At 41.2% G+C, this 27,871-nt stretch overlaps 1 protein-coding gene across 1 annotated transcript; it reads left to right on the top strand.

Annotated features, from left to right (window-relative positions):
• The first annotated feature begins 395 nt into the window (after nt 1–395).
• On the top strand, nt 396–27,871 carry MEP1A (meprin A subunit alpha). The gene is made up of 14 exons (XM_060021703.1): nt 396–464; nt 550–574; nt 668–718; nt 4,334–4,374; nt 4,881–4,956; nt 6,915–7,032; nt 9,483–9,658; nt 14,059–14,280; nt 15,040–15,189; nt 19,088–19,303; nt 20,719–21,192; nt 23,555–23,728; nt 24,700–25,000; nt 27,176–27,871. The coding sequence occupies exons 1-14, from the start codon at nt 396–398 to the stop codon at nt 27,339–27,341; spliced, it is 2,259 nt and encodes a 752-aa protein (XP_059877686.1). The 3' UTR covers nt 27,342–27,871.

Raw genomic sequence — 27,871 nt, 5'->3', positions numbered from 1 at the left:
TTATAACATTTACATATAACTCTAGTTCATTTTTATTAGATTTACGTAATTTATGATCATTTTATAGATTATTTTTATTTCTATTGTGAAATGGCTCCTTTACCTACTATATTGTGTGAACAGTTATTGCTAGTGTACAGGAATGTCATTTATTTTTATATGCTTATCTCAATATTAACTTTTTCAAACTTTTCCCTGGTCTCTGGAACCTGAGCTTTTCTGTTAAACTTAGTATCTGTCCTCAAATGGGGCAAAGACATTTTCTTTGACGACTTCAATGCTTCAGAAAATGCTACAGAACACATGTAAGGGTCAAAGTTTCTAATATGACAGCCAGAGCAAGGTCCAAGTACTTATCACAAGGTGTCTTTGCTAAAATCTGTTCACTTGCAAAAATGATTTGGACGAGATCTGCTTGCATTCTCTCTTTCATCTTGTTTTTTGCCCACATAGCAGCTGTATCGGTAAGTAGGTTCTGTTCTTCATGGTATTTAGAAATATTCATTGTAGTGTATGTTATCCATTTACTGTATCTTTATTTCTTTTCAGATTAAGCATCTTTCTAAAGGAAATGGTAAGAACTAATTGAAATGTATAGAGTGTTTTCTGAACTTTCTCTCTTTTGTTCAGCAATACTGGTAACAATATTTTCCCCCACTTTTAACAGTACATGATGGAGAGTTTGATGAACAGAAGGCTATTTCAGAAATCAATTTAGGTGGGTGCAATTTCTGCCATCATTAATGCCTTTAAATAATTTAAAATCCTGTGATAGGATTGCTGAAAACCTCTTAACCTTCGTAGTATGGTATTGGGTAATTGTAGGAGAGAACTCTTCATTCGTGCCTCATTAGAATTTGCAGAGTTTCTGAAAATGGAAATGTGGAAGGAGAATAATGGTTAGACCAAATTTTCTAGAACTAGTGAGTGCTCAGCGGATCTAGAAATATATAACAAGATTTTTGTTGGTAAACAATTTATTCTTCCAGTTTTCATTTTGAAAAAAGAAAAAAGAAGGGAAAATGGATGATTATTTTGCTTGCTAAAGAAAAATGTAAGGAATATGCCTTTGGTTATATTTAGTGGGGAAAAAACCCCAGTCCCTTTACTGGCCCATCATATTCACTAACAACTGTTTGCTTGGGACTTGGAGAGGAGTGTGAAGTGTCTCTGTTTCGACATCTTGTCCACAAAAACATTCCTTGAAGAAATCCATTGGTCTCATCCATTACTGAGAGGAGAGAGATGCCAAGTAATCATCTCTCTTTTCTCTCTCGTCCTGTCTCTAAAATGGGGGAGAAGCTGCGACATTCTGGGTATCTTTGGTTAGAATTGGTGGGAAACAGAGGTTCCATATTTCTGATCATAAGTACCTTATAGTTTACAAAAGCTTTCATATCCAATTGCATATTTATTTGTCAGATTCTGTAATGGGGGGCTTCCCTGGTGGCGCAGTGGTTGAGAGTCCACCTGCCGATGCAGGGGACGCGGGTTCGTGCCCCGGTCCGGGAAGATCCCACATGCCGCAGAGCGGCTGGGCCTGTGAGCCATGGCTGCTGAGCCTGTGCATCCGGAGCCTGTGCTCCACAGCGGGAGAGGCCACAGCAGTGAGAGGCCCGCGTACCGCAAAAAAAAAAAAAAAAAAAAAAAAAATCTGTAATGGGGTGAGTGCTATTTTCATTTTGCAGGAAGGAACAGGAGGCTCCTTTGGGTCAAGTTGACTCACCCAAGACCACAGATGGCAGTGGTAGAGCTCACCTCCAGGTCTTGTGACTCATAGCTTAATAGCTCAGTCCTATATGAAGAATGTAAAACTAAAAAATCCCATACCTTAGGGGTAAATTCCTCTGGCTTTGTCCCATTTACAGGGAAGCCAGTCTAGGTGATATTTAGTTGGAAAACCTTGAGAATGATTGCAGGGGTAAAGTAGAAATCACTTAGGAAAGTAAATGGGTGCATGGGTCTCAAGACTTCAGAGCCAGGCATCAAGCCCTCTCTCTTTAAAGTCAGGCAGTCAAGGTGTCTGTAATTCAGAGGATCTGCTGTATCTTAAAGGTCCTGAGGCAGGAAAGCCTTGAGGTTTTAGAGCAGTGCTTCTCAAACTTTAGCATCAGAATCCCCCAGAGGATTCAACACCAATGAGATTAGATTTATTTCCCCCCTATTAAGGCTGCTCTAAACCATCAAGGCTTTCCTGCCCCAGGATGTTTCTATTTGCTGTTGCCCCTGCCTTCAATTCCCTTCCTTCACTCCCCACTCCACTAGATTTCTGCGTAAATGCCACCTCCTCAGGCAGGCCTTCCCTGACCACCATTTATGAATATCAACCCTCCTTCACCTCAGCACTCTTTTCCTTCTTACTCTGTTTTACGGGGTTTTTTTTTCAATTATGCTTTTCACCATCAGCCATACTTTACATTTATTTATTTATTTGTATCCCCTTCCTCTCCAATCAAGAATGTCATCTCCCCGAGTACTTTGTTTTGTTCTCCACTATATCCCCAGCATCTAGAACAAGGCATAGGACACATTAAGCACTTAATAAGTATATGTTTCATGAACAAACTGGGTAGTGAACAGGCTGGGGCTTGCTTTCAATGGATCTGTACTTCTTGGTGAAATTCTCCTACTGCACTCTCTCACTCCTCTGTGACCCCATCCATGCTGACCAGCCCTTGGGGCCAAGGTCCCAGTAGGCTTCTTCACATTGCTCTGGAAGAGCCCTTCCCTCATCCAGGCCAGGGGTCAAGAAATGCATAATTTTGCCCAGGACCGGCCTAGGCAAGAGTATGGATGGACCAGCCCATAGTAGCCCTACTGAAAAGGCAATTCAAAACCTGGGTCCTGCTGCCTCTGAGGCAGTGGCATCACTGCTGTTTGTTGTTGTTTAATTGTGCTGTTATATGACTAGGTTATGGTCCTGAGGTTAAGTAAATCTAGGAAATATGGGCATGAGGGAGGGAGTGATTCAGGGACAGCCTTAGTTAGTCATTAACAAGCACAACCAGGAAGCCTCATCATAATAACACCTCCACGGTGTCATTACAGAGCCTGAACCCAGCTCCTGAATGAGCTGTAAGCTTTGCCAAATGAGACCACTGATTCCATGTGAAGTTGTGGTGATTATCCTCTAGTGTGATTTTCCAGCTGTAAATCAGGGGCTGTTCTCAGAATGAAGTATGATCTGATGATTCTGTCTGAAGTAGTCTGTGTTTTCAAGGGAAGGATGCTTGTCAAACTTTAGGGCTGTAATAAGAAGTGACATTCTTTTAAATGCCCTTAGTTTTCCCACCAGGATCGTCCCTTTTAAGGATCTTACCAATGCCATCAGGGAGAAAGTATATTCTGCTAAGGTCCTGACAGCAGATGTTTGGAGCCATGGTTTTGAATGGATCTACCCATACTTGCCAGGTCTTCTTTATTATCAGGGCAGCACCCTGAGCTTGGCTTTGGAGGACACCATTGTTTTTTCATGGGGAAGAGCAAAATCAACACATTTAGCTAGGGTGGGGAAGAAGGATAGTACAATAGCAGAAAGGACCCTGGACGGGAAGTGGGAAACTATAGCTCACTCAGCTGCTGACCACCTGGTACCTCATTTCCTGTCTCAGGAAGTCCCATTTCAACCCCCAAAGTGTAAGAGTTTTGAAGTCAATGAAGTCAATGACCAAAAAGATTCCTTCTAACTTGTCTCTTACTTTTAAGATTCTTGGACAAGATTTCTTTTCTTTTTTTTAATTGAAGTATAGTTGATTTACACCATAATATTAGTTTCAGGTGTACAACAGAGTGATTCAATATCTTCAAAGGTATACTCCATTTACAGTCATTATAAAATATTGACTATATTCTCTGTGCTGTATAATATATCCTAGTAGTTTATTTATTTTATACATAGTAGTTTGTACCTCTTAATCTTCTACCCCTATCTTGCCCTTCCCAACCCCCTTCCCTATTGCCACTGGTAACCACTAGTTTGTTCTCTATATCTATTTCTGTTTTGTTATATTCACTTGTTTGTTTTATATTTTAGATTCCACATATAAGTGATAGCATAGAGTACTTGTCTTTCTCTGTCTGACTTATTTCACTAAGCATAATGCCCTCTAGGTTTCTTGTTCCAAAAATGACAATAGAGAATGTGACAATATCTGATATTTATTGACTATTTACATTTGTTCAATTAGAAGAAACTTTTGCATTGTTTCAAAAGCGTTTCACCACATAAAGATTAACAACTAAAGACTTACAATAGAAAAGATTCATTTTATTTTGAGAGATCCCTTTTAGTAATTCTCATTCAAATATTTCTTTTTTTAAAATCCATGTCTAGCGGCAGGCTTGGACCTCTTTCAGGGGGACATTTTTCTACAGGTGAGTACCTGCTAGGAACACAATAACATTCCCCCCAGGACTGGCTGTGTCATAGGATGGTGAGCTTCTGCTCTGTGTCCAGCCACTGAGATGAAAAAATCTCATCTATAATCTGTACCCACAAAGACTTCCACTGTGGTTGCTGGTAAACAAAAACAGACAAAAACATTAGCGAACAGTACAAGACAGTCTATAATTGTTAAATTGCTTGTCCATCCAATTTTCCTAATAAGTGAAGCATGAGAGAGAAGGAAATCCACCACCATATTGAAAGTGGCTATTTCAGTTTTGAGGAATTGTAGGTCACCTTTATTTGGTTCTCAAAAATTTCTCTGGAATTTTCTAAAATGTCTGTAATGAACTTCTATTGATTTTACAATATAATCAGAAGATAAGTTGACTAAACTGTTTGAATTGTGTGACAGATTGTTAGTGGTGTGAGAGTTTAGAGAAGGGGGAAGCCAAGGAGACCAACTGTCCAGTCACCTTTGCCTTTATTTCTGCAGAATTCCAGAAATGGCCTGAGAGACCCCAGCGCCAGGTGGAAGTTCCCCATCCCTTACATCCTGGCCGACAATCTGGGTAATATTAATTGTTCTTCATTACGAGTTTTGAGTTGAATTCTTCTGTCTCACCTCTCCTCCTGATCATCAGCTTCAGACTTGGGGTAACTACCAACGTATAAAAGGGTTTCTAAGCTCTGACAGTTCTTTACCGCACGGTATGAGAGGCATGACATTACATCTGAACCCATGCTGCTTAACCAGTCTGAGATACAGAGTATCAAATAATGATTTTTAAAATGCAGAACACACTAACATGTTAATCAGACCAAGAGCAACACAAAGAACAAAAATTAAATATAATTTGACATCATAGCAATGAAAAATGTGCACTTGCAATAACAGTTTGTTTAGGTTGAATCTAAATATGGTACCAGGATACTAGTTTCAATATATTGATTTCTTCCCTTTCTGTTGCAAGACAAACATGTCACCCTTTTGAGAAATAGAAAAGACTATATTTCATTGTCCTTGTTCCTCTGTATTAAAATTTTCTATTCTTTTCTCTCTCTTAATATAAAGGACTGAAATCAGTTGCATTTTGTTCATTGTTGAAAATAGTAATTGGTGGAAATAAATAAATATTAGAAGCCACGCGTGGACACTGGCCGACATCAAGCCCCTGACTGACAGCTCAGCAGCCACCATGATGCAGTGCCTGTCTGGGAGGCCCATCCTCTGTGGATGGGCAAGAGGAGAGGGGAAGCTAGGACAATGTTGCTCAGTCTTAATGAGCTGCTGTGCTGCTCCCCTTGTCAGGAGACATAGATTATGTTTCAAGAATTTTCCATCACTTTTTATCAGTGCTGCCTCCCATGCCTTTTCTGGAGAAAAGCTACGTAGTAACAAGTGCTGTTTTTCTCAGTTATTTTATGGAAAATTGAGCTGAGTTGTTTTTCCCCAGTGTTTGACAGGGCACTTGGAAATTCAAGGAGCATCCCTATTTACTGGGACATGATTTAAGAAACATTAATTTTAAAAATATGAGATAAGTATGTGGTAAAGTGCCGAGAATTAGAAACTCTTTGAGAGAATGCTGAAAATCAAATGTGCAAGAATGTAATTTAATTTTATAGAACTTAGCTTAAGTTGTAACTTAGAGACCTACCTCCAACAAGTTGACGGGATTAAAAACCACACACACACACACACACACACACACACACACACACACACACGGTAAGAAACAATCTCCTTTCCTTTGGAGTATCTTTCTCCCCCACCCATCCTTGTCTTATGCAATACCAAGGTATGTACACGTGCAGATTAGGCAAAAGGAATGATATTTGATCTTTGGTCATTGATCCACAAAGGTTACTAATAGGCATCTATAGGTCCCTAAGGCTTCTGCTGCTTTGGTTCCAAACTTGGGTTACAGAACTCTTTTCTAAGGCTGCCTGCAGAGCTGCCTATCTAGGCTTGCCATCTATTGGGGGTCCTACAGGGAAGCAGCATAAATATTACACATACTTCTTATGCTTTCAGGAGCCATAAACCTCTGTAAGCTCTGCTCTCTTCCTCTAGCAAGAGTGGTGACTTTTTAGATTGGGGGAAGGAATCCCTTTCCCAATGCTCTCCAAAGTACTTTATCCAGAAGACAGAAGTGGCTTGAATCACTTCTGTCTTGTGCTCTGCCGTGCGGCTCTCCTGAGGGAAGGTGCTCAGAACTTCTGCTCAAATGGGGGATAATGAAAGGGAGAAAGTGGGGAAGTTATGATTTTGTTCAGCCACACATACGTAAGTGTATTCTTATTTTGTAGATACATATACATTATGTATTTAACATATGCACTTAGTGTTTATATCCACAAATAATGTGTCAGTTTTAGTTTTCAAGGGATCTATTTACTATAAAAAAAAAATCTGTCATGGCCCCCAGTGGATTTCATGTGGTGGCGTGATTTTCTATGTTCATAGGTTATATATATTATCCAAGAGCTAGCTAAGGCTCATTGATATTTTTATTGATTTCTGCAGCACTGAATGCCAAAGGAGCTATTCTCTATGCCTTTGAAATGTTCCGCCTCAAGTCCTGTGTGGATTTCAAGCCCTATGAAGGAGAGAGCTCGTACATCATCTTTCAGCAGTTTGATGGGTTAGTATGAAATTTTACAGAGTGTGAAAATCACATGTCCTTTGATTATAAAAAGTGACACATCTCTTTCAAAGGCTAAAAGAAGAAATTGGAAAGAAACTAAAAGCAAACTCAAATCTTTCACTGTGAATTTTTTAAAGTGGCATCACATTTTTAATGAGCTCTGTAGAGAATGAATTGTTTGGAAACCTCGGGGAACCAGGGAGACTCATCTCAGTTCTTTTCCTGGGTTGAGGTTATGCTTTAAATTACAGTCCTTTTTTTTTTCTGGTACTCGGGCCTCTCACTGTTGTGGCCTCTCCCGCTGCGGAGCACAGGCTTCGGACACGCAGGCTCAGCGGCCGTGGCTCACGGGCTCAGCCGCTCCACGGCATGTGGGATCCTCCCGGACCGGGGCACGAACCCGCGTTCCCTGCATCGGCAGTCGGACTCCCAACCACTGCGCCACCACGGAAGCCCCTTTTTTTTTTTTTTTGTCAGGTTTATTAAAGTATAAAATGCATCCTTTTAATGGCTCTGTTTTAAAGTATAGTACTCTGATGGCTGGACCTCTTTGAAAAGTTCTAGATGTAGATTTGCTTTTCAGAGTTACTTATTTCTAAGAAGAAATAAATGGTATATCAAGAAAGAAGACATTTGTCTTCAGCGGTGCGTATATCAACCAGTCTGAGCTAGATGAAGTTGCGAAGCAAAGCCACCATCTGCCGTGACTCTGTAGGTATCTCTTCACACTGCAGTTCCCAACATGGCCTCTAGGTGTTGCCTGGATTTCGTTGTCTAGTTCTGAAGGTGGGGATTTTGTTAATCATGGATGGGTAACAGACGTAAAGAAGGAAGTTAGCACATGCTTTAGCTCCTCGAGAAGAGTCTTAGACCTCGAAAGGTGTAAGCTTGGCCAGTAGGGGTGGTGGAGTAATAACAAGTGAATAGGTCTAGTATGCTATGGTGACCGCAGAAGCAGGACATAGTGTGAAGCGAAGATTCAGGCAGAGCCAAGCTGAGTGGCAGAGAGATGAAGAAAGGAGAAGGATGGAGAGGTAGAGGAAAGGGAAGGGCAAATGGGAGGTGGAAAGAGAGAGAAAACCCGAATTCGGGGGACTCATTGCCTGTGGTCGGGAGATGTCTCTATTACACTTAAGTTAGGGGAGAGGAAAAGGGAGGAAGAGGGTCCAGGAAAGGGGCTGGCCCAAAGCGCCCCAAACCCTTCAGGATCCTGGTCCTCTGAAGCTGGAGGTTAACTGGGCTCTTTCAGAAGGACAAGGTCAAAGATTTACAGAGTGGTGGAGTTACCGTATTTTGCAACTTACACCTTTCCTTTGGGGAGGGATGTTAAAAAAAAGATAAATAATAAATGCTCCCTCTGGATTGTGGATATTTTGCAGAGTTAACTCTGAATTGGTAATAAAATGCTACCGTCAGGCAAGGTGATAATGGTGATGTTTGCACAACTCAGTACATTAACTAAAGATCATTGAATTGTACACTTAAGATTGGTGAATTTTATGGTATGTCAATTATACCTTAATAAAGTTGTTAGAAAATAACTAAGGTCTATCTTTGAGTAGAAATCAAGCCTATTAGCATTTGAACTTATATGATGTTAGCAGTCTTTGGAAAACAGTGGCAGGTAATTTAATGTGATTGTCACCAAGGAACTCACAATTCACTGGTAGCATTTAAACTATTGTCAGATCTCTTATTCTGTTGAGCGTTGGTTAAGGTATAGATCCTTGTTGAGGTGGAAAGTCAGATGTACGAGAAAAGACAAAAATAATTGGGAAAAAGAGGGAAAGAGGCTGCACACGAGGAATTTAGAGTATCTGCTAGCAGGTCCTGAGTCCACTATTTTCTGAGGGAATTTATGGGTCCTTCTTGCCTGGAGCCCTTCAGTCATAAGTTAAGCCACCTGCTGTGTGTTGTCATAATGCTGCAGATTGGGTAATACCCCAAGAAATGAACTTGATTAACTTGCATTTTTAATGAGGTTCTTTTTTATGATCATAAAATATATGCCTGCTCATTATAGGAAATTTGAAAAGTCATGAAAATGTAAAGGAGAAGACATAAATCAACCACAGCCACTGCTCAGACAGCTTTGTGGTATAGAAGCAATAGTGTTGTTCTTTGGAATGCCCCATGGGTTTGTGAAGGTGAAGAAAAATGCCAATTTTTACTTCTTTTTACCTGATGCATTATTAGGATTGATTTGCCTCTGAGTATGTAGGCGTACTTTTATAATGGCCTATCACTTTTAAAGCCTGCATAATATTCTCTCCAGGGAATGTTGCTTTTTTCACCAGTGCCCTATGTTGATGAGAATGGTATCAGTAGTTTCTTTTTGAAATCAAAACTAAATTTCTTCAAACCTAACCTAATTTGTGTTTTGGAATCCTATGAATTACAGCTGCTTAAGAATTCTCTAGAAGAAAATTTCTTTCTTCTCTTTAAAGGTGCTGGTCTGAGGTTGGCGACCGACACGTAGGACAGAACCTTTCCATTGGCCAGGGATGCGACTATAAGGCTATCATTGAACATGAGATCCTGCATGCTCTGGGGTTCTACCATGAGCAGTCAAGGACGGACCGGGATGATTATGTGAAGATCTGGTGGGATGAAATTCTTCCAGGTGTGTATGAACCCAAGGTGCTATTATCTTTATCACTTGCTCAGCCCAACCCTGGGATGACCAGGCCAAACCTATGTATGAATGGGAGCTTCAATTTCTCCAGGAGGAACACAAAATATGGCCTCTGCTGTAGGCTGTGCTCATCTGATCACAACTGATCCCATATAAGTGTCTCAGGGAAAGGCGAATGGTGGTTAACTAAATGTAGGCTTAACTGATCATCAAAAGCTCTTGCTTTGTTTCAGTGTTTTTGTTGAAAATCTATCTAAAATTCTATTCTCCTGTCTTAGTGAGTAAAATGAATTAGGTCCCTGAGGATGTCAGGGTCCTTTTTCTGCATGTGAAATCTTGTGTAGAAAACTACATGAGGTTTAGTTGACTGTATGATAATCCGAAGACATACTCCAGAATTTTTTTTGGTGCTTTACCAAATCAACAATAGGTGCTTAAAAACAAAACAACTACAGCAAAAACCAAAACCACCTTTCATCTGAATTTGCACTCCCAATTGTGTTAATTCTAGCTAATAGTCTTTCTGATTCATCAAAATGCACAAGTCTTTTCTTTCTCCTTTCTAAGCACCTCTTTCCTTCTGCCCCCAACCCATAAAGGATAACACAGTTTTATTTCACATATGATTATGCAGTTATTCTAAAAATTCTGATGAAGATGTTATAACTCAGTTTACCAATGGACATTCCATGCTGTGTTTCTGAAAACACCTAGTTTTTTTAAAAAGATTCTTTCGATTTTAAAGTCTTTATTGAATTTGTTACAATATTGCTTCTGTTTTATGTTTTGGTTTTTTTGGCCATGAGGCATGGGGGATCTTAGCTCCCTGACCAGGGATCAAACCTGCACCCCCTGCATTGGAAGGTGAAATCTTAACCACCACAGGACCACCAGGGAAGTCCCAACACCTCGTGTTTGATTAGGAATTAGTTCAGGAAGTGGAAAAGCATCATTTTTGGCAGTGATAGCTTAATGAAACTTTAATGTATTGCAAGTGCCTTAACTATGACCACACATGGTTTTCATGAAGCAAATCGTTGCCTCGTAATTATCTGTTTCATTTAGATCCCAGTTTAACGTATGAGTTCACAGACTGCAGTGCATCTCTAATAATTTTAGGGACTTGGAAGAACTGGCCATACTTTACAATTAAATAGCAGTCTCCAAAAGACTTCTGCTAGAACTGGCTCGTCTTGGAGTCAGCTGTAACCGTGGATCTCACAGGAGGCAGGGGTACAGATGGCTAATCCTATCGAAATCACCTCTGGGGTTTCTCAATCTGTGTCCCTCCCGGCACCTCCTATTCTGATATTTCATGAATGTGGAGTATTGGTGGGAGGAGGGGAAACCATGTGGTTTGTAAAAGCCTAATCTGTTACCAGGATTGGACCCACACCTATACTCCCACCCATCCTACCATTCAACCACTGAGCTAGAGGCCAAGTAATATTCTTATTTGTCCCCCGATACAATCTAGAGAAGTTCTAGACAGTATTCACCCAAGTATGAAATAATAGATCAAAAACAGTATATTTTGTCTCCCAGGGGTAATTGCCTTATATCTGGGTCTGTGTAGATACGCCAGAAGAGTGCAGGTCAAAGGACCGAATCTCTGCTTGTGAGGCTCCGGGCAGTGTTAGACTTCGTCTGAATTTGCGAGAGGCCTGAATTTCTTACTTTCTCTTATATACTTAACTCTGCTGAAAATGACATGAGGAAGCAGAAAACATTCGCATTTTTAAGTCTTGAAGAACACAATGCTCGGTGCTTTTAAGATCGTTTTAGACCATATGAGGTCCCCTTTCTCAGAGGGAGCCTGTACACTTACAAGGATAATTTGCAGACATGCTCAGTTTTGGGTTGAGCATAAATGACTCACCATGTTTGCTCATCTCCTGTCTGTGTTTTCATTAGGTGTAATTTCATATATCTAAACTGCTTGCAATCACTGGAGAACTCTCCTCAAATGAGACATCAAATCCAATTTAGATCATAAGCAAGGGCAGTATTATTGCTCAGGGTAATTTATGACATTATTGCATCTCATCTTCAGTTGATGGCAATCTTATTATTTAACCTAGGAAGATACTCTATTGGCCATATAGTTCTCTCCCCAGATCCATCTCTGTTTCTGAAGTCAGAATTGTGTTTTCTGGATCTGTTTTCTTTTATTAAGCAAAACACTTCTGAAGTCTAGCAGGGGGTCTACAGACTACAGTCTGTGGGCCATATCTGTTTGCTTTTGTAAATAAAGCTTTATTGGAACATAGCCGTGCCCATTTGTTTACATACTGCCTATGGCTGGTTTTGTGCTGTAACAGCAGAGTTGAGTAGTTGTGACAGAGACCATACATCTTGCAAAGCCAAAAGTATTTTCTATCTGACCCTTTACACAAAAGTTTTGCCCATGAGCTCTGGTTTACAAGATCACTTCCTCTTCAGCCTCTCGGCTGTGAGTTCCCTGAAGGACCGTGCCTGTCCTAGTCACTGCCAGGGACCACCACCCACCTAGCACAGCTCTCAGTAAATAGTAGACATGACAAAAATGTGTTGAGTTAAATTTTAAAATGTATTAAAAACATTTATTTGGTAAAGCATTCTGATAAGTATCCTTGGATAATAAAGAATAAAACTATCTATTTTAACCTGATGATTTTATTGCAAGTTAAGGAAAGCAGCCAGTGAGTTGAAAGTGCCTTGCTTAAGATACCACTGAGAGTTACCAGGAGACCCCAGACCCACGCCCAAGTCCTCACACCCCCTAAATGCTTTTTATAATTTTGCCCCCTTAACGGCCATCTGAAGACCACATGCTCTGGAAGGAATGACTCTCCTCCTTCCCTGTTGGGGTTATTTACTTCTTGCAGTTCTGTACCAACTTTGAAAATGCTTCGATCCCTCTTGGATTAAGTCCCCATAAAACCCCTGTGAGTTGGGAGGATGTAACATCAGTATTGTCATTTTATAGTTAAAACAAGTTCTGATCAAAGGGGTTCATGGGCTTTTCCAAAAGCATCTGGGGACCACTGCCAGGCTGTACCACACTTCTCCAATCCTGAGTGTACCTGAGTTGATGTCTTTGAAAGCTGGTCACATTTTCTTCTAATTATTAAAAACAGTTGGATGGGAAGCTAGAAAGGGAGAAAGAGATGATGAAGGTGGGAAGTTTTGACTGGGAGAGTTATGAGTATTCTCATTCAGTTTTTCTATCACTTCCTAAGAAGGGAATTAAAAACCGTGAACTTCCCATTATTGCAGCTGAACCAGTAAATTCCTGATGGCTGCTGGATTAAAAGAGTATCTGGGTGGTTTCTCATTTCAGCATTTCACATTGCAGGGCATATTCTCTTACTTATGCTAATCTCATTTAAAATATTTTCATTTTCTATTTTGAAAGGAAAGTCAGTTTTCTTCCTATTCTGTTTTTCTCACCATGGGGCCATTTCTAGAACAGGAGAGTGTGAGCCTTGATTGACAGGACGCCACTTTCTCGCCAGGTGCTAAACTTTCCTTCCGCCCGTTAGATTTCTTTTTCCTAAATTGTTGGAGAGCTGGCCAGGTACAGCTCTTGGTGGATGAAGTACTTGGCTGTTAGCAAGATGGATCAATCCTGAATATTTTCCTGAGTTCAAAAATTCCTTTTCCTACCATGAGGAATACCTGCCTCCACTTCGATATCTTATCTTCTCTTTCTTAAATCCTCATACTTACACACACACACATTTATTTATTTATTTATATGTATAAAAATGAATCTTTGATTTAAATATACATTTAATAACATGCATTGTATATTTACATTACATTATATGTATATATTATGCACATATTCAATAATATGTATATATTTATTATTAATTATAACATGTATTTTTTTTCTCTTTGGGAGTATTTACCCATTTATTTAATTACTATGCCAGTTTCAAGCTACCACACAATTTTACTGAACAAGGAGTTAGGGAAAGATTCTCAGAATCAGTTCTCCTGACCTGGACAAGGTGGCCCCAGCTCATGACTCTTTCCCACTCAAACCAGCTTCCTCTTACTTTTTAAAAAATTTATTAATTTTATTTATTTATTTTTGGCCGTGTTGAGTCTTTGTTGCTGCCCACAGGCTTTCTCTATTTAATATCCATTATAATAATTGTATGTACTATTATATAATATATTAGTACTTTACAATGTTATTAGTGAACATTGATATATATTAATTTTATATACATTGTGCAAATTATAAAATATGTTAAATATGTATATATATTTAGATCAAAGATGCATTATTCTGCCCCCTCTCCCTTATTTTGGTCTCTGCTTGAGTATCTAGTCAAAGAGGGTAGGATGGGGAAATGACATGACTGATCAGGGCCTGTGGATTCCCTCCTTGACAGGTTATCAGCACAACTTTAACACCTACGATGACAACTTCATCACAGACCTCAACACACCCTATGATTACGAGTCTTTGATGCACTATGAGCCTCTCTCATTTAACAAGAATGCTAGTGTCCCCACCATCACAGCCAAGATCCCTGAGTTTAACTCCATCATTGGGCAGCGCCTGGATTTCAGTGGTATCGATTTGGAGAGGCTGAACAGAATGTACAACTGCAGTGAGTACCTCTGGTTCTGAGGACTGGGTAACCGCCCTGACCTTACGGGACTCCTGTACATTTTCCTTTGTGTTAATTTGTTAATTTTGTTAATTTGTCCATTTCATTAAGGACATTAGTTTCCCTATCCTTAGAAAAAATTGTAACACCTACCCCACAAGATGGTCATGAAAATCAATTATGTGTTTGTGTTCTGTAAAGTGAAACTATTGGGCCAATGTAAGGAGCTGGAATTGTCCAACGTCTTCAGCTTCCCTTTGAAGGGAGCATCCTTATGTAAAGCCCAAGATAGTTATAGGCTTGAAAGTATTTTGTATCTTAAATTCTTTGTCCAGGTTAGTGGTTCCTGGAGTCCTCTAATGCTCAGAGATGGGATGTTTTCTAAAATGGCCCCATTGGTCTTCAGAGACACATTCTTTAATCCTGTTCAATATGTATGTAGAGAAGATCTACTAAGAACAAAGCCCAGCATAATAGGTACCTCATTCTTGATCTAAAGGAGTCGATGGTTGGCATTTACAGAAAAGCATGATGGTAAGCCTTTTTATAGTTTGACTCTGTGAAGTGTGTAGGGCTGCATCTGTGTTGGCAGGTTCTGCTATCTAATGCACGATGGCAGGACTTACAATTGAGAAAAATCAAGACGACGAAAGGTTCATGATCCTGCCAGAACAATGACATCTTAGTAGCCTTAGCCATTAGGCATTTGACATGAGAGACCTTAAATTTTTAACCAGGTGACAAAAATATCATTTGCAGCCACAACTCACACCCTTTTGGACCACTGTGATTTCGAGAAGGCAAACATCTGTGGGATGATTCAGAGTACCAGAGATACTGCTGACTGGGTCCATGGGGACAGCACTCAGCCTGGACAAGCGGATCACACCTTGGAGGGACGATGCACAGGTCAGTGAAGGCAGCAAGAGGGTACATTATGGAGGTTCTCCAGGTTCAAGGGGAAATGGCAGCTGGCATGTTTGGCCTCAGCTGGAATGCTAGTTATCAAACCTGGAACTCTGAGTGAGGACAAAAACCATTTCTCATATCTTTATTATTATTATTTTTGCGGTATGCGGGCCTCTCACTGTTGTGGCCTCTCCCGTTGCGGAGCACAGGCTCCGGATGTGCAGGCTCAGCGGCCATAGCTCATGGGCCCAGCCGCTCCACGGCATGTGGGATCTTCCCGGACCGGGGCACGAACCCGTGTCCCCTGCATCGGCAGGCGGACTCTCAACCACTGCGCCACCAGGGAAGCCTGACATATCTTTATTATTAACACAATAAAAAGCATCCAGGTTCTGGGCATGCAAAAGAAACGTTCATTTAAGTGATGACAAAACTGATACAGACATAATGGTTGATATGAATTTGTACTTGTTGGTTATCTAGTTTATATAGAGTGTGTGTAACACAGGAAACTGTACTCAATATTTTGTAATAACCTATAAGGGAAAAGAGTCTGAAAAGGAATATCTATATCTATCTATCTATCTATCTATCTATCTATCTATCTATCTGAATCTCTGTGCTGTATACCTAAAACTAACAACGACACTGTAAATCAACTATACTTCAATAAAATTTTTTTTTAATTTTAAAAAATATATGACTTTGTAGGACTTCCCTGGTGGTGCAGTGGTTAGGAATCAGCCTGCCAATGCAGGGGACACGGGTTCGATCCCTGGTCTGGAGAAATCCCACATGCCGCAGAGCAGCTAAGCCCGTGTGCCACAACTACTGAGCATTTGCTCTAGAGCCCATGAGCCACAACTACTGAGCCCACCTGCATAGACCCCATGCTCCACAACAAGAGGGGCCACTGCAACGAGAAACCTGCACACTGTAACAAAGAATAGCCCCCGCTCGCCACAACTAGAGAAAGCCTGCGAGCAGCAACAAGGACCCAGTGCAGCCAAATATATATATATATGACTTTGTAAATTAGGGCAATGTCTCTAACAGCAGCGTCCTCCGAACTACAGTGCGCACCACATATGTAATGTAAAATTTTCTAACAGTCACATAAAAAAGAAATGAGGGAAATTCTCTTTAGTAATATACTTAACCCAATAGATCCAAAATCTTAACATTTCAATGTGCAATCAATATAAAAACTATTAATGAGATACTTCACACTTCTTTACAGTAGGTATTTGAAATCTGGTGTATATTTTATCCTTACAGCAAATCTCAGTTTGGACGGGCCACAGTTCAAGTGCTCCGTCACCATATACGTTTGGTAGCTGTCATATTGGATAACAGCTTCAGACAGTTCCTGTACATGGTTTGTGCAGTGAAAAAGCCATAAAGTCAGGAGAGACCTGGGTTTAAAATCTGGCTCCACCACTTGCTAATTGTGACCCCAGGAAGTTGTTTTTGTTGTTGTTGCTGTTTAAGTCTTTTGGCTTTTTGTAAGCCTCTCTGACCATCAAGCTATTGATCCTTCACAGTGAGCTTGGAAAGAGATAATGCGTCTAGAATCTTCCAAGGCAGACCAGCAGCCTGACTCCCTACTTATTTCCCCCATCGTCCCTTTCTTTCCAGAGGTTCTATTTATTTTTCAATTTCTATCTTAACACCCTTTTATTATGTGCTTGTCATTGAAATTGTACCAACCCTATTTGGAAGCAGGCAGGGTTATAGATTATAATAGCCTTTTAAAGATTGGACTATCATCAAGTCCCTTAGTCCACGCCTGTGTGAGAGTTGGTAAGAGTTCCTTCACGGAAGAGACCCAGCTTATCACCCAGATGCCAGGCCACCAGGGAGAATGTCAGAGGTTGTCAACGATTGCCACTCTTCCTCGCGCCTTGGCAAAGGGCGAAAGTCTCTGTTACACATCAGATTATTAAACATATAATCTCCAGTGTCCAAACGGTGATCTACGCCTGAAGTTCTCTTTAAATTTCCATCATAGCCTCTAATCTAATCTCTCCTGTGGGTTTGCTGCTAGGCTAATGTGCAAGTTCCAGCTAAACAGAAAGGTGATCTCCGTGTGAGAGGAATCTGCTGAAAGAATATTCTAGCATTTTAGTAGGAAAGGAAAGGACCACAGCCCAGAGAGGTAACTAGAAAAGCTTTCTCAGGTTAACTTGACCAGCCATTATGCTTCTTCCACAGGAGGCAGATAATGGGACGGGGTTTCCTTTGCTAGAGAGCACTGCCTTATTCAGGTAGATGCATACACTCAAAGAGCTCGAAGGATAGAAGCCACTTCCCACTTGAATCCCAGAGGGATGAATGAATACCCAGTTACTGGCAGCTCTAGGGCAAGAATTCAGGTCTCCTGACTCCTCAGCTTGAGTTATTGGGCTTGCACTTCATACTTCTGACCTCAACTGGTGGAATTCCTGAGCAAGGATAACCAGGAGACCTTCTTAGCCCTGTGAGCTCTTGTTTACCCTAACCCAAGCCCTCAGCAATTCACGACACAAAAGTCTAAGGCTAGTAAGATAAAGTATTGAGAAGAACATACCGGCAAATATAATTTACCCTGATGATATATTAAAGACATATGGTATTTTTCAGCTTTGTGGAAAGCTTATTTAAACATCCTTGCTCATGCCCCATATGTGAGGCAAGATGAGGCAAGGACTCATACTGTCAAAGTACCTGGAACTGTAGATGCCCACTTCATTTTTACTTGATGAAATGTTTTGAGTGGAGCATTTGGTAAGAGGTTGAGTATTGGAGTAAGTTTAGATGACTTCTTTTTTTTAAAGAATGGTAACGTTTTTATTTATTTATTTTTATATTTATTTATGGCTGTGTTGGGTCTTCATTTCTGCACGAGGGCTTTCTCTAGTTGCGGCGAGCGGGGGCCACTCTTCATCGCGGTGCGCGGGCCTCTCACTATCGCGGCCTCTCTTGTTGTGGAGCACAGGCTCCAGACGCGCGCAGGCTCCGTAGTTGGGGCTCATGGACCCAGTCGCTGCGCGGCATGTGGGATCTTCCCGGACCAGGGCTCGAACCCGTGTCCCCTGCATTGGCAGGTGGATTCTCAACCACTGCGCCACCAGGGAAGCCCTAGATGACTTCTTTATATGCAAGAATTGTTCATTGTCCTTGCCTTTGAAAAAGTGTGCTGGTTTTCCAAGTGATGTATTTGTTTAGCCACCTGCTTGTTTTAGGGGAGAGAATTTTGAGATACATGAGTTGGGCAAACCCAGCCTCTGGCATAAATGTAGACCCTTTCTCCCCTCTTTCTTAGTGTTCCTCCAAGGCTTTCTTTACATTCAGGAGAAACCCTCAGTTGGTCCCTAATGTGCCTTGAATGCCTCTTCTTAGGACACAGTAAAGTTGATTCTTTACCACGGATAGTACACCCAGTTATTAGGCTACAAAAGGATGAAACTGAACCCTTCTCATTGTGAATATTTAAAATTCAATTCCTAAAACTTTGAATCCCACAGTTTCTTATATAGCTAGGAGGCCATCGCTTTTCCTTGGATTGAATCTCTAAACAACAAAGTTAATGAAGAAAATGGAATTCATCTCACAGACACTAGATTCCATCAACTTTGCTTAAAGTCTGTATTTCCTTAAGTCAGAGGTGTACATTTCACAACCTTGGGAACAAAGGCAATCAGAAGAGGCAGTGGAGAGCTGTGACTTTGACCAGCAATTCTGTCCGTGGAGACAGACAGAATATTTACTGACAAACAACCTTTTTATTTTCCCCAGAAGAGTTCTAGCCTTTGTTGCATGGTTGATGGCTGTTGCTCACTGTTTCACTTTGCCTGGGCTGAGGGCACCCTGGGGTATTTGTGGCCAGAGGTGGGACTTTAGGGTCCTCTCTCCATAGGTGCCGGCTACTTCATGTACTTCAGTACCAGCTTGGGGATAGCAGAGGAGGCAGCCCTGTTGGAGTCTCGGATTCTTTACCCAAAGAGGAAGCAGCAATGCCTGCAGTTTTTCTATAAAATGACAGGAAGCCCTTCAGACAGACTCACCATCTGGGTCAGGAGGGATGACGGTACGGGCAACGTTCGCAAGCTGGTCAAGGTGAAGACCTTTCAAGGTACTTAAAGGCATCCTGCAAGGACTGATTGGGCTTCATATTTGGGATTGTGCTTTTTCTCCTCCTTCCCCTCCCTCTCCCTTTTCACCCTCCTCCCCCTCTGTCTCCTCTTCCTTCCTTTCCTCCACCTCCCTTCTGCCTCTTTGAAATGCATAATGCCTGGCATGTTTTAACCACTCAATGGATGTTTTAACCGTTCAGAAATTGCGGGTTCAGGTGAGCCTGAAATATACTATTGAAAGAGGCCAATCAGGGAAAGAAAAAAGAAGGCCAATCAGAATATAAAAATCTAGTTTTCACTAGAGCTTTGGAGAAAGACAGAATAGAGAAAATTGGTGATTCAAAGGCGGAGATTGGAAGGTAAAAGGGAAGCTGCCTCTGTTTCAGCAAACTGATCGATACCACTATTTAATACACTGAGGTAACTTGAAACCCACTTGTGAAGTTGGTGGCAAGCAAGTGACTTGTATACATTAACTTCACTAAGATCACTTATATATTCCTTAGTGATACTTTATGTATTTCGATAAGAAGATCATGAAAACCTTAAAATGCTAAGGTAGTTAGTTGGTTGTGAGAGTAATCTGACTGAAAATCAAGATCCAGGGTTACAAAAGCTAAGTACTTACATTCTTTGATTATGGTGGTGGTTCGTTCATAAATAGAAAAGGAGAGACGTGTTTTTCTAGTTTTCCATTCAACAAAGAATTTCTCAATTAAAATGGGATAAAGGAAGCATTCTTTGTGTACTTCTAGAAGAAGCTGCTGCTCTTGAAGGGTGGAGGCTTCCTTAGTAAAGGCTACTCAGAAGAACGGGGGCCCAAATTGTCTCTACCCAGGTCACTCTGTGGGTAGAAAATACTACAAATAATGGTTTTGAGGGGTTCACTTTTCTGGCTGAAATTTACAGAGCATCTTTATCAAATAGAGGGATGACAGCTAGGTGCCCTTTAAGAGTTGAGAATTTGCTGTGTTACCAAGGATTATAAATATGGACATATGAAATTGCCATTGTTTGACCTTTAACTTATCAAAGGTCTGTTTTATACGGTTCAGCCCAGTACTTGTGCATTCAGTGCTAACATTAAGGGGGTGGGGTGCATTTATACCAACAAACCCAGGGGAAAGCCCAGAACCTGCAGAATGGAATAATAATGGAAAACAAATTCATGATTAAGACTTTTATGATAAATCAGAGTGTGTCTTTTTTTTTTTTTCTTTTTTAGCGATTTTCCCATACTAGATATGTGACTTTGGAAAAGTTCCTTAACAAGTTTATAGCAGTTCTCTCCTGTGTTTGTTGTGAAGATTACATGAGATCGCTCATGTAAAGCACCTGCCACAGTACGAGGTTCCAAGCAAGTGCTCCAAAAATGTTAGTCACAGTTGTCACCAATTTTATTCTCTGTCCTCAGGAGATTTGGACCAAAATTGGAAAATTGCCCATGTTACACTAAGAGAGGAAAAGAAGTTTCGCTACATTTTCCAGGGCACAAAGGGTGACCCCCAGAACTTGAGTGGGGGAATTTCCCTGGATGACATCACTTTGACAGAAACCCCATGCCCCGCAGGGGTTTGGACGGTCCGGAAATTCTCTCAAGTCCTGCAGAACACAGTCAAAGGGGACAAGCTTCAGAGCCCTCGATTCTACAATTCAGAGGGCTACGGTTTGGGGTTGACTTTGTACCCTCATGGCAGAACGACCTCCAGGAGCTCTGGGTACTTGGGACTTGCCTTTCATCTGTGTAGTGGAGAGAATGATGCTGTCCTGGAGTGGCCAGTGGAGAACAGACAGGTGATAATGACAATACTCGACCAGGAACCCGATGTCAGGAAGAGAATGTCCTCCAGCATGGTGTTCACTACCTCCAAGTCCCAGACGTCTACAGGTAGGTGGTTAGAAGACCTGCCCCTCCACCTGGAAGGGCCAACAGACACAGTTCTCATCTGTACAGGAGAGATTAACTTTCCCCTCACATTTCCTCCTTGGGCACATCTACAGCAATGTCATGTTGGAGCATTAAGTTAAAATGTCCTTGTTTCTTTTTTCTTTCATTGAAGTGTAGTTGATTTACAATGTTGTGTTAGTTTCTGCTGTACAGCAAAGTGATTCAGATATACATATTTATTCTTTTTCATATTCTTTTCCATTATGGTTTATTACAGGCTATTGAATACAGTTCCTTGTGCCATTCAATAGGACTTTGTTGTTTATCTATTTTATATACAGTAGTTTGTATCTGCTGATCCCAAACTCCTAATTTATCCCTCCCACCCCCTTTCCGCTTTGGTAACCAGAAGTTTGTTTTCTATGTAAGTGAAAATTTTCAGTGTCATCTTATCTCTCTCTCTTTCCTGAATTCATCCATCAAGCATCTAAGTAAGGGCTTGCAAGGTGCCAAGCTCTGTGCCAGTCCCTTAGAGTACAAGCAAACCAGCCAGTCCCTGCCTCACTGAGCTCAGTCCGAGAAGACAGATCCAGCTAATCATTTTCAAATACTCAGAATTTGTGAGGCTCTGTGCAAAACTAATGCACTGAGTCCTGGAATATTACTCATTGTCAGTAGGTCCATGAAACAAACTTGCATGAATAAAGGAACGGGCAAACTATTTTTTTTTTTCAAAAGAAGAGACTTAAGCCTTAAAAGGAAGAAGCTATAGCTCTCTCTTCCCCTTCATTGAAAAGTTACTCAGTAGTGGGCAATGACCCTTCACAGGGGTGGTTCGCTGCTCCACCCCCCTCCCAATTCTCAGGGGTTTTTTTGGGGGGGTTTATTATTCAAACAGAAAGTTACAAAAATTATAATCATCCTCATCAATTCACTCAGTCCCATGTAATTAATTTTTTTTAACTTGATCTTTTGTTAGCACTTTTATGAATCCATCAGTTTTCCATTAGAGTTCTGAAAATGCTTATTCATTCAGTTCGGCAGTATAGTCAGTTACCAGAAACCTGTACTTGTCAGAGTCTTTTCCATGAATTCCTTGAAGATGAAAACCTTTTATAGGAACATTTTTGCAAAAGCATCAGAGTACACCCAGACCTGTCTGTAAATGACAAAAGACTTAAAAATGACCACGGTTAAAGATTTGACGAAAGTTCATAATAATGCAATTGCCAAGGAAATTTAGTTATTTCTGAGATACACATTTTAAAGTAATAACTAGAATTATGACTTACTGCACCAGAACATACAAGATTTTTAGAAATTTCATGTAATGTCCGAAACATTTATATTAACATATTTCCATACAAATAACCCAAAGAAAGTTTAGTATAAGTTGTTTTGTTTGTTTGTTTGTTTGTACTGCAGGTTCTTATCAGTCGTCAATTTTATATACATCAGTGTATACATGTCAATCCCAATCGCCCAATTCAGCACACCACCATCCCCACCCCACCGCGGTTTTCCCCCCTTGGTGTCCATATGTTTGTTCTCTACATCTGTGTCTCAACTTGTGCCCTGCAAACCGGTTCATCTGTACCATTTTTCTAGGTTCCACATACATGCGTTAATATACGATATTTGTTTTTCTCTTTCTGACTTACTTCACTCTGTATGACAGTCTCTAGATCCGTCCACATCTCAACAAATGACCCAATTTCGTTCCTTTTTATGGCTGAGTAATAGTCCATTGTATATATGTACCACATCTTCTTTACCCATTCGTCTGTCGATGGGCATTTAGGTTGCTTCCATGACCTGGCTATTGTAAATAGTGCTGCAATGAACATTGGGGTGCATATGTCTTTTTGAATTATGGCTTTCTTAGGGTATATGCCCAGTAGTGGGATTGCTGGATCATATGGTAATTCTATTTTAGTTTTTTTAAGGAACCTCCATACTGTTCTCCATAGAGGCTGTATCAATTTACATTCCCACCAACAGTGCAAGAGGGTTCCCTTTTCTCCACACCCTCTCCAGCATAATTCTCCTGGAAAGAGTAAATAACCTGATATTTTTCCAACACATTTTTTCTGATTAACAAAGCTCTTATGGGTAAACAACAAGGTCCTACTGTACAGCACAGAGAACTATATTCAATATCCTATGATAAACCATAATGGAAAAGAATAGTAAAAAAATGTATATATACATATAACTGAATCACTTTGCCGTACAGCAGAAATTAACACATTGTTAATCAACCATACTTCAATTAAAAAAAAGCTCTCTATACTCATTAAAGACAGATGGAAAGTGAAAAGTAAAGCGATAATGTGATTTTCTGTAACCTGTAACTTTGCAGCAGTGAATGGCTCCGTCATCTGGGACAGGCCGTCTGTCGTGGGGTCCTATGACAAGAGCTGTGCCTGTTTTAGAAGCATCGACTGGGGCTGGGGTGCTATCATCTCCCACCAAATGCTGAAAAGGAGGAGTTACCTTAAAAATGACGACCTTATCTTGTTTGTGGACTTTGAAGGTATTTTGCTGGTTTTCCTGAATCAATAATCCTGTGTTCTGGGTGTTCTATTGACTTTACATGGATTTTTTTAAAGCATCTCATGGAAGGTGGGGATCTTTGGGGGGGACTAGGTTAAAAAAAAAAAAAAAAGATGTGCTCTAAGAGAACCACATTGTGCTCTTTTATTGAAGGACTCCCATCTCGATTTTAACTGTCCTGGGGAGAAACTAAAATTTTAGTGTCACCTTTTTGTATAACTTATCAGATGTGACAGTTGGCTGACTTCAATTTAGTTTCAATCAGTCTATTCATACTCACTTTATGCTTCTCTTCTCAAGTTAAATAAATAAAATCGTGATTGGACTACTTTAAACATAAACATGGCAAAAAAAGAATGAAATCTTGCCATGTCCAACAGCATGGATGGACCTGAGGGGCGTTATGCTTCGTGAAATACGTGAGATAGATAAAGGCAAATACTGTATGTTTTTACTTACATGTGGAATCTGAAAAACAAAGCAAATGAACAACTATAACAAAACAGACTCACAGATACAGAGAACAAACTAGTGGTTACCAGAGGGGAAAGGGGTAGGGGTAGGGACAAAATAGGGGCAGGGGATTAAGAGGTACAAACTACTATGTATGAAATAAGCTACAAAGATGGAATGTACAGCACAGGGAATATAGTCAATACTTTATAATAACTTTGTATGACGTGTAATCTATAAAAATGTCAAATGACTATTTATACACCTTAAAACGAATATAATATTTTAAGCCAACTATACTTCAATAAAAAATAATCCATCTATAAAACAGTTGGCATCATGAAAATCCGCTGGATTCAAAGCCGCTTTTCTACGTCACTAAAGGTGGTGACCAAGAGGGGTGGAGGCAGCCCAGGGAGCTTCCTCCAGGAGTGGAAGTGAATTGTTGTCAGGTTTAATCATATATCTTCCTCACCACCCTTTGTCTCTTTCCTCAAGATATCACTCACCTTGAGCAGACTGAAGTTCACATTGAAGACAGCAGGCTGGTCCCCCAAAGCCTCGTTCTCCAAGGCCAGGAGCAGCCGGCTTCAGAAGAAGGTTCGGGAAAGGCCTCCTTAGAAAAAGACCTACTGGGCAGCCTGGGCCAGGGGCATCGCAGCCGACAGAAGCGGTCGGTGGACAACACGGGCCCCATGGAGGACCACAACTGGCCCCAGTACTTCAGAGACCCATGTGACCCGAACCCTTGTCAAAACGAAGGCATCTGTGTGAACGTGAAGGGGATGGCGAGCTGCAGGTAGGCTCTGTGGCCTGGGGCGGCAGGTGTAGGCCGGCAGAGGGGAGCCCTATGTCTGCTTACCCTGCTAAAAGGCACGTTTCTCGGGTCAGGGCATCCATGCCATCAGATGGTCAACCGTGTCGGTCCTTGACTCCACAATGCCGTGCCTGGAATCAGAGGGCAGAGCAGGGGTCCTGCCAGAGCAGAAGAGTTCCAAATCTCCTGTCTCTTCACGTGTATCCCTTTGCTACCTCTGGGACATTGTCAACAGCATCTTGAATGTTGTTGGCACTTTGAACTCCACTGCAGGGCTCAAAAATGACCCAGAGCTTTTTTTTTTTTTTTTTTTAATATTTATTCGGTTGTAGCGGGTCTTAGTTGTGGGAGATGGGCTCCTTAGTTGAAGCTTTCAGACTCCTTAGTTATGGCATGTGAACTCTTAGTGGCATGCATGTGGGATCTAGTGGCATGCATGTGGGCCCAAACCTGGGCCCCCTGCAATGGGAGCAGGGAGTCTTATCCACTGCACCACCAGGGAAGTCCCGACCCAGAGCTTTTAGCATCAAGGCTCCACCACAGGGACTCAGGACCAAGCTTAAACCTTCCCTGACTGCAAATGTTATTATTGTTATTAATTATTATTTCTATTGTCCATTAGTGCAATTGTACTATTATCATATTTATGTTTTCAATAAGAAGAAGAAGAATATCTGATATTTGGGGGCTGCTTGCTCTGTGTCACATGCTCCCCTGAGCAGTATGCATTCATGATCTAAATTATTCCTCATAGCCACCCTGTGACATAAAGGCCCTTCTTATCCCCGTTTAGGGCATAAGAAATTTGAAGCTTAGAGAAGTAAGTAATTTGTCTGAAATTACCCAGATGGTAAATGCTGGAGCTTAGACTTGCCATCCAGGTCTGTCTGTCAGCACAGTTTGCTATATTTAATAGTTCTTTTTATAATGTTTGTTATTTGCATAAAATATTTCCTAAAAGGATGTATGTGATGACAGAAGCATCAGTTTCATTTGATAGAATAGTAGCAGATGTGGGAGCCGGTCTGCTTGGCCCAAAACACCTACATTTCTTCTCAGCTCTTTTTGATCTCCACTATGTTCTTTCTTTTTTAAACTTTTATTTTGAAATAATTTTAGATTTACAGATACACTTCAAAAATGCAGCAGAGTTCCCCATACCCTAAAGTCAACATATTACATAACCACCGTACATTAGCAAAGGCAAGAAATGGGCATTAACAAAGGTAAATACTATTAAAAATAGTATTCACTAAACGATACATCTTATCCAGATTTCCCCAGTTTTTCCACCAATACACTTTTTCTGTTCCAGGATCCAATTCAGGACCCCGTGTTCCATGTAGTTTTCATGTCTCCTTAGCTCCTTCAATCCTGAGCTGGTCCTTGGTCTTGTCTTTCATTATCTTGATACTTTTGAAGAGCATTGATCAGTTGTTTTACAAATTGTTCCTCAATTTGAGTTTATCTGATGTCTTCTCATGATTATATTGAGGTTGTACATTTTGGGTAAGAACCAAGACGTGATATGACCTTCTCAGTGTGTCATGTGAGGGGTACCGGATGTCAATATGTGTTATTACCGGTGATGTTAACCTTGTCATCTGGCCAAGAGGGTGTCTGCCAGCCCTGTCTCCTGAGAAGTTACCATTCCTCACTCTTTAATTAACACACGTCTTGGGAGAGACACTCGGAGGCCATGCAGACATCTTGCCTTTCCTCAAACCCTCACCCACTAATTTCAGCAGCCGTTGGTGGAGTTTGCTGAACCATCACTACTGTGTGTCAGGAAACACGTTCTTTAAGTGTCCCAAACCTTCCTCCTGAACTTTGCATATGGTAGCCAAGAGGACAGGGTCTGGAGACAGACCTTCAGAGATTAGACTTCAAGAGTGAGACACTTACTAACTGCATGGCCTTGAGCAAATTATCTAACTTTTCTGAAAGATAAGGATGATGAGAATGGCCTGGTAATAACCACCACCTCAAAGGGTTGTTCCAGGATTAAATTAATTGACTTGCGTAAAGCACTTTGAACGAGGCCAGGTGCGTGTAACTGCTGAGTGTCCCCTGCCATTGTTGCTGTGTTGGTCTTGTTGTCAGGAAGCCCTTGGGGCTCAGGTGGTTCCCACACGCCCCTGTGTCCTGTCTCCCCAGGTGCGTCTCTGGCCACGCCTTCTTCTACACTGGGGAGCGATGTCAGGCCGTGCAGGTGCACGGCAGCCTCCTGGGCCTGATGATCGGAGGCGCAGCCAGCATGGTTTTATTGACCTTCACCATCCTCTCCATCCTTCGCCAAAGGCCAGGCAGTGATGCCCGCTGACATCAACTAGACTGCAGAAGCACCTCCAGCCCTTGGACCCTCCCTTTCCTTCCCGTGCTCATTGCAGTTTGGGGCAGCTTCTATCGGCCTTGCTTTGCCTCCAGCCTCTTGTGTGACCCTTATGGTTTTCCTGTCCCCACCCTCACATGGTTCTCTTACCCTGCTCTGTGCTCCAAATGTATCTAGTGTGTCCTGTGATGACGCTCTTATCCCTTGTTTAATAGACTGTCTTTCCCATATACTGTAAGCTCTACGCGGGCAGACCCACCTTTACTGTGTTAGCCCAGTGCCTGGGAGTCTGCCTGGCCCGGCATGCATGGTCACTCAGTAAAAACGAATAAATGAGCCAGTAATTGAATGAACAACTAAGATATAGAAACTCTCTCCTTTCTACTGCAACTAAGATGTATACAATGAAACGCATATGTTTTTTGTACTAGAATCAAACACTCAAATACCTGTTTTCCATCAGACACAATAGGTTTATTATTCTTTTAGGATCTTGTGTGTTAAAGAATTTCGAATAAAGA

This window comes from Delphinus delphis, chromosome 10 (genome assembly GCF_949987515.2).
Source record: "Delphinus delphis chromosome 10, mDelDel1.2, whole genome shotgun sequence".
NCBI lineage: Eukaryota > Metazoa > Chordata > Mammalia > Artiodactyla > Delphinidae > Delphinus > Delphinus delphis.
This window is presented reverse-complemented; position numbering and strand designations above follow the sequence as displayed.